At 31.8% G+C, this 9,627-nt stretch overlaps 2 protein-coding genes across 2 annotated transcripts; both read right to left on the reverse strand.

Moving 5' to 3' along the window:
* Positions 1 to 238: 238 nt before the first annotated feature.
* Positions 239 to 8,199, reverse strand: LOC148613585 (ras-related protein Rab-39B-like). The gene is made up of 2 exons (XM_088587003.1): positions 7,881 to 8,199; positions 239 to 4,183 (listed from the first exon to the last, which is right to left on the reverse strand). Exons 1-2 carry the CDS (start codon positions 8,096 to 8,098, stop codon positions 3,754 to 3,756), a joined length of 648 nt encoding a protein of 215 aa, XP_088443129.1. The 5' UTR covers positions 8,099 to 8,199; the 3' UTR covers positions 239 to 3,753.
* Positions 5,573 to 7,400, reverse strand: LOC148613586 (uncharacterized). Its single transcript, XM_088586240.1, has 3 exons — positions 7,384 to 7,400; positions 7,003 to 7,090; positions 5,573 to 6,568 (listed from the first exon to the last, which is right to left on the reverse strand). The coding sequence occupies exons 1-3, from the start codon at positions 7,398 to 7,400 to the stop codon at positions 5,687 to 5,689; spliced, it is 987 nt and encodes a 328-aa protein (XP_088442366.1). The 3' UTR covers positions 5,573 to 5,686.
* Positions 8,200 to 9,627: the final 1,428 nt, after the last annotated feature.

Here is a 9,627-nt window from a genome sequence, read left to right on the forward strand (position 1 = left end):
ATCTTTCGATAGACATACATGTCTAATGATACTTCTGCTTTTAGTTTCTTATCTGTCTGTGAAAGTGTTGAACCATAACCTAAGCAGCACTTTTAGAGATACTGATTATTTGTCCTGATCAAACAGAGCACCCTTAGGTTTTTCATTGTATGTACTTTCACATAGCTGTTTAACATCGATATAGTTGTAATATACATATAAGGAAATTCTAAAGTAACTGTTAATGACAAGTTCAAAATTGTATAATACTGATTTATTGCACACAGAGATAGCATACAGGTAGAATACATGAAAACAACAGAGCAAAACCAAATCAAATGGCAAACCACTGCAAGTTGTTGCTGATTATTTTTATAACCTTGTATTTCAGGACTGGACAAACTAAATATACCCTCATGAAATATTTATTTCATCTGAATGAAGTAGTCATTACAAACACTGACAAAATCTTACAAACCAACATTAATAAGAAAAAAAAATCACAGAAATTTCACTATTTGATTTCTAGTAAGTTTTCTAGTAATTACATTTGTTCATAATCTTAAAATATGTTACTTATTAACTATTCCACATGTCACTACAGAACAGTAATTTCATTGATATGAGAAGTTAAGCATGGTTAGACTTCATAACATAACAATAAAAATTTGTACTTAATTTATATTTTGTAAAACTACAAGACATACAAGTACAGAAAAATGTGTCTGGAATACATGTGCAACTTATATCTATAAATTGATTGGAGATCCTTAGCAATGCAATTATGATATTAAAATCTAGTACATGTACCACTAATCAAAAATTATTTCAATTTAATGATGTAAATAATGTAACTTGAGTGTGATAAGGTGTAGTTGTCCTCCAATTGAATCTTTTTCAGATTTTATTAAATAATGTATTTTACTAGTACCCATATCTACATGTATACATTTAGATCATGAGACTTTTATTTGGGCTTTGGTGAAGACTTACCCTGTCTGAGTTTCTTTTTAATAAAAAATAAGTTCTGAGCAGTATCGATCAAATAAGATACTAAAAAAGTCAATGAGAGGAAAAATAAAACGTATGTAATACATGTATTGAACCTTCATAGATAAGCACTAATAACCTACTGTAGGTTCTCTTTATCTGCTTTAGTTTCCGAGGAAATAGAAAAAAAATGATTGCACATATGAATGTAGAAAGTAGATTGTGTCAAAATTTCGAGTTGAGAACATGTTTTAACTTAAGCAAGCACACCAACTCATTAGTTGTGTAAAGTTAAACAAAAGATTTTCATTTGTTTTGTAGTTTCAAGTGGAAATGCAAAAGGGATTACCATCATTTTAAAAACTTTTTTTAAAAGGGCAAAAATTGAATGCATTACCCAATAGTATAGCACAACAGCCACAAAGCTTCTTCAGAAAGAGAAATACAACATGCTAGCAATTCAATGAGATTTACATTGTAAATCTCATATAACCTGCGTAGATCAAGATTATTTGTTCTCCACAAAAAGCACCTTACTCAGAGAATCAACTTAGAACTAGCAGAGAAACAACTTAATTTGAATGGGGGATAGGATGAAATTTTCTACCCTGCCTTTTTTATTTTATGAAAATATAGGTCCTGATTTTTTTTTACACAAACACAAAAATTTGAAATATAATTAATAAAAATTTGGACATAATAAAAATAATTCCTAGATTCTCATTTCTCCTCAACCCGATTTTTTATGGGGTCCATGAATTTTTTTAATTTTAAAATGCATAAATTGAAAATATTCCCAGACTCAAATTTCTGGAAATAATCACATCCTGTCTGGGCCTGATTTATAATTTTTGATTTTTCGTAATTTCCAGTTTGAAAATCATAATTTTTCGCTGCTATTTCTTTTTAAAATGGTTTCAAAAATTGGTAAAAACTGGTATAGGTGAAGCAGTAAAGTCACAAATACATTGATAGAGCTGTTTTAATACCTTTGTGCTGGTAAAATCAATCGCCAAGCACACATACTCTGTAGATGATAACAACAATTCTAGTTTTTCGGCACGAGTGACAGTTACTGAAGAAAAAGTAAAAAATATAATTTGTCCACCCCCCCCCCCCCAAAAAAAAAATTTTTTTTTCAGAAAAGTTGGATGAAAATCTAGGCATTTTTTTTCTAATGGCCTAAGCAGGACAATAAGATACTGCCTTTTTCATTTTATTCTTCATCCTAGCCCTCTTTCCCATAAACATTAAATAGTTGTACCCTAAAACAGTAAAAAACATTAATATAAATTATACATGTACATGCATATGTTATAAAGCACTGCACTTACATTTCAACATCATTTACAAAAAAAAAAAAAAAATTGTATAAATATAAATTAAAAATACAATTATACGAATTGATATTTATAATATTCCATTGCACTTTGCCCAAGAGTATTATGCATAAATCAAAAAACAGCAGTGAAAATAATATACATCATCTAATATTCACAGTATAGCTTATAATATTGAATTGATTTGTCCATAAGCAGAAAAATAATTTGTAAATGCATCAATGAAATACCCTCTTACAAAGTTGTACCTTAAAAGTTAAAAACTTCAATACATGAACATACAGATGTATGAAGCATTGTGTAGAGGCATGTCATCCATAAGACACCTGATACACAGGAGGCTTGACATTATGATATGTGGAAGATACGGTATTCACTGAAGTTGAAATACTACGGGCAAAAATTAAATGTAACTTTAATGTAAAGTGTACTGATAGATATTGCAACCAACAATAAAATAGAGTTAAGTAGGATTTGCATGATAAGGATGAAAACATGCTACATTTTTAGCAATTCCATGTACTTTAAAGTCATTATTTGCATGATAAAGATGAAAATGTCACATTTTTAGCACTAACTTTTAAGTCATTTGAAGGGATGAAGCACAAACTATGCATGCAAAAAATGTACCACAACCACATTTAAACAAGTCTTTTAAGTCTTTTTTGGGCAATGTCTGAAAATGAAAGGGTCACTTCACTTCGCTGTTGGTGTCATCTGAGGGTGAAGTGAGCGACCCCAGGGTGACTATTTTGACTGAATCCCCCAATAGTGTCAGACCTGCTTACATGTAAATCATTCACATTCAAAAAGTGCAGGACGCCTGTTACTTGTTCTTTCTAAAACTACAATGTTTTGTCAAGCACCCAGAATTTCACATGTACTTTCCATGAATACCATTTTTAGCTCCCCTTCATCATTCATTCGTTGTGAAACTAATTAATATAGAAATTTTAAACAGTTAAGTATTAGATTAACTTTTTAAAGCAGTTCAAATTGTCGGAATTATTATCAAAAATGATACATTTACTAAAACCACCTAGCAAAAAAACAAGTTGCCAGGTAAGGTATCCAAAAAAGTGATTTTTATTTTATAAGTAACCAAAGGCACAAACAAATGAATCATGGAGTAGTGCTACCCTTGATATTTATCATGAATCTATTACATATAACAGAAACAGAATCAATCTTCTTCATGTCAACATTTTCAAGTACCGAACATGAATAAAAATGTCTAAGGTGGGTTACAATTGTCTCCTAGTGTTCTGATTCTGACACTAAGATGGTTTTTAATCTTATGTAGGTAATAAAGTAATTATATCAATGATTTGTCTGATCAAAACTGAAGCTGGTTCAACAGTGACAAAAAGTTATAAAATTCGATTTCTATAGAAGATCACAAGTGTCTTTTAATCACTGCTTCATTTCTTTTCTCAGAAACATGTCAGCAGCACCCTGTTCCTTCTGGTTCTCCCTCAACTACATGGAATGGTTCTTTAGGAGGCCTAGAAAATCCATGTTTAACCCCATCCCAGCCTTCCTCTAACTGAATTTTACCATCTTTCACCAACTTATGAATATCTCTGGCTATAATCAAGAAAGCTTCTTCAACATTCTGTCCATTCTTTGCAGATGTTTCTATATAACGAAGTCCATTGCTTTCTGCAAACATTTTGCCCTCTCTTGTGGTGACTTGACGTTCCTCGTCCCTATCTGACTTGTGACCTACTATCAGATACACACCTTTGTGTGTATCTGTTTGATCTCTAGATTCCTTTAACCAGAGCACAACATTTTCAAAACTTTTTCTTTTTGTAATGTCAAATACTATCAGGATTCCAACAGAATTTCTATAGTATGACCTTGTAATTGACCTGTAAGTAGAAAAAAATAAAGATAAGGTCTTAGATGCATACATCATGTTCAATGAAAGAGATCTAATACTGGGTTTGTTTTCTAATGTAACTCAACCTTTATCCCTCAACATTAAGTCAACTGTGGGTAAAGAATCTCCCACACTATTCAAAGAATGAAACATTTTTCCAATTGGAAAGAGTAATCAAGGGAACCAAGGTTGTAGCAGAAATCAAAAGAACGCAATGCAGGGAGAAACACCAGACATGGAAAACAGACATACACAACAAGGAACATAAAGTAACTAAAATCAAACATACAAAGTAACAAAAGCAAATGAGCAACTCAGACTCCACTAAAAACTCAGTTTAACTGGGAGCATGGACCAGGTGCATCGGTAGAGTAAGTGTCCTCTGCTTTTCTAGAGACACCTGCTGAGTTGCTCATAAAATAGTTAAGTTGGTGGTAGATGAAAGAGGAAAGGAAAACTATGACACGTTGAACAAATAAGTTTCCATGGCGCAGATGGATACACCTTAACAATCCAAGAAAAATTAACTTTTAACTAAGTGCTTGCAACAGCAGATTATCTGTTACATGTATATGTCTCTGTAATGTAAACATTTCTTCCTCCTTAGTCCATGCATCAATACTTTTGTCAATTTTTTTTGTATCTATCTTGTTTAATAAAAAATTGTCTTGGGTTTTATACCAATAAAATCTTGAACACTCATACATATTACATATACAGATAGACACCAGCTTTATCATTAGATGCAATGTAAATGTAATATGCAAATTGTACTTAACCTAGAAATTTAAGTCAAAATTTCCCCAATTATAAATTCTGCAAATTTCCTCTTTTTTATTTGGAAACATATATATATATTGGGTAAGGGGCAGAAGGATGTGCAATTTACGTTTGAATTTTAGAAATACTCACTATACATGTACTTTTTATAACTTTCTAGTTGAAATATTAAAGCATGCCCAACCTACATTGTACCTAATTCTATTCCTAGTTCATTTTCCTGCATTCTGATATGATTTATTTCGACTAAATATCAACATATTACATGTGTTATACAATTTACAACATACATATACACAATATAAAGTACAAATATATATTGTCTATAAAATTTTAAAAGTATAAAAGAATTGAACTGTCAAAAATATAGAACCCAAGATGTTGATATCTAATCAAGGATGGCCCATGAAAGCTAAATAGCTTATTTACAATGGGGTCCTCATAGAGTAAAAATCTTAGAGGTGAACAAAAAGTATAACAATTCAAAACTTTGGCAGGGTATCTTGAAAGGAAACAAATCACTAGTATTATAAATAAAATCTAAAAACTTTAAGTGTCCAAAGAAGAGTTCATGGCTGTTGACCAAAGGTAGTGTCCAGACGGCAAGCGCCACTCTGCAACAGTAACAATGGTCCTCATCCAGTACTCATCTTCAAACACTCAAAGTACTGACGTACAGTAAAATCCACTGTATTACAATATAATAATGAAACTATTTATGCCGAGCTTGCTTCAATTGATCAAATAAAAAATCTTTTACTCCTAGTTTGAACGCATCTGAATTTTTTAAACTCTTTAAATTTGCTGGTAAATTGTTCCAGTCTTTAATTGCATTATAATAAAAAGATTGAACAGTTGGCCCCTTTATAATTGGAACATAAAAATTATTTTCACTAGATCTGGTAAAATGGTTGTGACAATCTCGAATTCTTGTGAAATTACAATTCATATAAGATGGTGATTTTCTATTAAATATTTTATAAACATGGTTTAACCTCATTTGTCGTACCCTGTTTTCCACATTAAGAATACCAACGTCTTTAAATATATTAAAATCTATGCTATGTCTAGAGTCCAGGTTTTTAATAAATCGAATGACTTTGTTTTGAACAACCTGAAGTTTATTTTTTAATTTTTTATTGAGACCAGCATACCAAGATGAACATGCATAGTCGAAGTGGCACTGAATAAGTGCCATACTCAGTGACTTCCTGGACTCCTCTGATAGACATTTAGCATTTCGGTACAGGAACCCCAGTCTTGAGCTAGACTTTTGGACAATATTTTTAACTATAGACTCCCCAGATAAGTATTGATCTATGTTTAAACCCAAATATTTTAGGCTTGTCTGTGAATCTATTGTATGGTCGTTGCATTTTACACTAAACCGGGTAAGTTTCTTTAACCTTCTTTTGGAGCCAAACATAATGCATTCTGTCTTACCCAAATGCAACGACAGTTTATTGTCCACCAGCCATCGACTACAAGACTGGAGTTCCTGACCCAGTCTGGATGATATAATACCGGGATCTCTATGTGAGTATAAGATTGTACTGTCATCAGCGTATAATAAAAGTTTGCATTGTGAGCTATACTGGTTGTCATATCATTGACATAGCACAGAAATAAAAGAGGGCCTAATATACTACCCTGAGGTACGCCACAGGTTACATTCAAAAATTCAGATTCTGTTCTGTTTATGACGACTTTTTGTTTTCGATCTGATAAGTACGATTGAAACCATTTTGTGGAAGAGACACCAAGAGATTTTAATTTGTGGCAGAGAATGTTGTGGTCCACTGTGTCGAATGCTTTTTGTAGGTCGAGCATAATCATTCCTGTGTATAAACCATGAGATGTTTGTGTTTTTATATGGTCTAGTAGGTGTATTAGACATGTGTCGGTTGAGTAGTTAGATCTGAAGCCTGACTGTAGGTCGTATAATAGGTTGTGTTTTACCAAATATCTCTCCAGTTGTGAATATATGGATTTTTCTAGTATTTTTGATATCACGACTAGTATGCTTACAGGCCTGTAATTACCGACATCCAACCTGCTGTTTTTCTTATAGATTGGACAGACACGTGCTTGTTTCATGTCATCAGGAACAATGCCACTGGTAATAGATAAGTTTATAATAAATGTAATAGGTTTATTCAAAAACTGAAACACTACCATCAACCTAAATTTCTTTTTTTGATTTCTCTACTTTACTTTCGATGCTTTTCAATAATTTGTTTTCCTGTACTAAACTACCACAATCATTACATACATCTTAGCACACGTACTGTTTGTGTGTAGATACAAGGAGTTTACAAATGCAAAATGGTGTCAGACTACACTCACTCAATTTCAGTTTGGAGAAATTAAATTTATGTTGACCATTTTAACCAGAGATATTTCATTTACATTGCACTTTCAATCATTTTTACAGAAGAACGCCTTTTTTGGTGACTACATGTATTGTTCTCACCATATGATGGATGAGTCTATTGCATCATACATAAAATGGTGTTACTTTTGCATCAGAACTGGTCAAAAAGAAATATTTCATTCCACAGTCTAATAAAATCTTATAAATTTGTGAACATTTTATCAAATGAAATCGTAGTATCAAGATGAAGAAAAAATTATTCTGGAATATAGATTTGTACTTAGATACATGTACAGGTATGCATGATTTATGCCCAAAATCTTCAGAAGTATGAGAATCATCAATTTCATGTTTGATAGCATCCTTTACTTTGGAAAATGTGATTTTATACATTAATAATGCACTACTTTCACATCACCCACATGTTTTGGCATACTGTGTGCAGCCATGATGAATAAATTATTTTTAGATAATTAAAGTGTGTGATGCAATCAAACGAACTATCCTTCAACAACTACACATCCTTTTTTACCTAAATCTCTCTTGACCAGCGGTATCCCATAACTGTAACTTCACCCTAACTCCGGGGTTGACCTCAATCAAACGCGCATAGAAATCGACACCAACTGTGGGATCACATGCGTCAGAAAACTTGCCATCTGTAAAATATTTCAGCAAAGAAGACTTGCCAACCGTACTGTCACCGATTAGAATAAGTCTAAATTGGTAATCGAATATTGGTTCTACCATATTTGAGTCACAGTTTAACTATTTTTTTTGCGTTTTCACTTTACATTCTTTCACAGATAACTTTGTTTACATATTTTTATAATCACTTCCGGTCAGTGCTCGAAGACATTTCGTCCCTTAAATTATTGGTCCTTTAACAACTCGGACCATGTTGTTCAATCTATTCTAATTGTCCATTATATCACATGCATTAATCAAACAACACTTTTAAAGGTGAAATATAGAAAAAAACAGTATTTACATAACAGCCAGAGGATGAATTAGCTAATATCAACAAAACTGAGACAGAAACCACAAACAACTAAAATTTACAGAAAACAATATTGAGATAGTCTATTCTTTGTTGTAACCCCATTCCAATAGTAACTATATGGATAAAGCTATAAAAAGCTGGGAGTAAAACACATTTTTTTCACTTTGTCGACAACAATTTTTTTTTCCATTTTTGTTTGTACTTGTTTAATTCTGTAGAATGCTTGTTTGGCCCCTTATTCCTAAACAGTTGGAACCAAATATCTATACCAACATTCCATTTGTGATTTGGAATCTTTCTGTAAAATTTTAGAACGAAAAATTATACTTAAGTTATTGCACAAAAACCAAGTGTATGGACGACAGCCTCAGTTTTAAGTGGTTGTATAAAAACCAAAAACATGTTTTCTTCTTATTTTCCTTCTCACCTGGAAGATAACACCTGATTCCTGACTTTTCAAAAGTCCTGAAAGATAAGTATTTTGAAATTCCCTACTGGTGATAATAAATCTTTATAATACTGCATGTATTTGTGTGTGTTGAATACATTTGATGACTGATATTAATTTTACATAGACCACTACCACAATAAAAAAAACTTTGGAAGTCAGCTTCACAAAAAAATATTGAACTTTACTTGTATGAATTTTAATGTTTATAACCTATACCTGCTAAGTTGAGCATATTTTTCTTCATCAAAACCAATGCAAGCATCCACGAATATACCATAATGATGTAGTTAGAAGACTATTTCCCCTGAATACCTTTGTCGTAACAGGCTAAAAAACTACAAAACAATTCTAGTTGTGTTTCATATTTCATTTTTAACTTCATTTTTAACTTCATTGTAATACAATATTTTTACTATAAACATTTCACTTTATGATAACACATAATAAAATAGTTTAAAGAGCACATACAAGAACAGTTAAGGAAATGTACATGTGTATAAATAGTCACATTGTCAGTCACCTCATACCTATCACAGTTAATAGCATGATAATGTTTGCATCCTAACAGGAAATTGCAATGTTTTAACATAAAATAAGGTATTTTTATTTGGACAAATCATTTCATTAATTATCTAAACACCCTTGAATATCTGAAGTGGAAAGATCTTTCTCATGTGATATCTAAATATATAGGACAGGCTATAAAGGAGCTTGAATGTTAAAATGTACTGTGGCCTTGGGCTGACATTTTTCATCACGGTGGGGTTGTTTATCTCTTTAACATATACACCATACTATTCTTGTTATATTTCATAATTTCACCCT

The sequence above is a fragment of the Perna viridis genome, chromosome 6, assembly GCF_037379345.1.
Source record: "Perna viridis isolate PV_CMFRI_1.1 ecotype Kerala chromosome 6, ASM3737934v1, whole genome shotgun sequence".
Classification (NCBI taxonomy): Eukaryota; Metazoa; Mollusca; class Bivalvia; order Mytilida; family Mytilidae; genus Perna; species Perna viridis.

Coding starts and splice junctions, on each gene's coding strand:
- LOC148613585 (XM_088587003.1), bottom strand. CDS start 8,098: ATGGTAGAACCAATATTCGATTACCAATTTAGACTTATTCTAATCGGT. Junction 4,184..7,880: donor GCTGGTCAAGAGAGATTTAG/GTAAAAAAGGAT, acceptor TTCTACTTACAG/GTCAATTACAAGGTCATACT.
- LOC148613586 (XM_088586240.1), bottom strand. Junction 6,569..7,002: donor ATGTCGGTAATTACAGGCCT/GTAAGCATACTA, acceptor TATGACAACCAG/TATAGCTCACAATGCAAACT.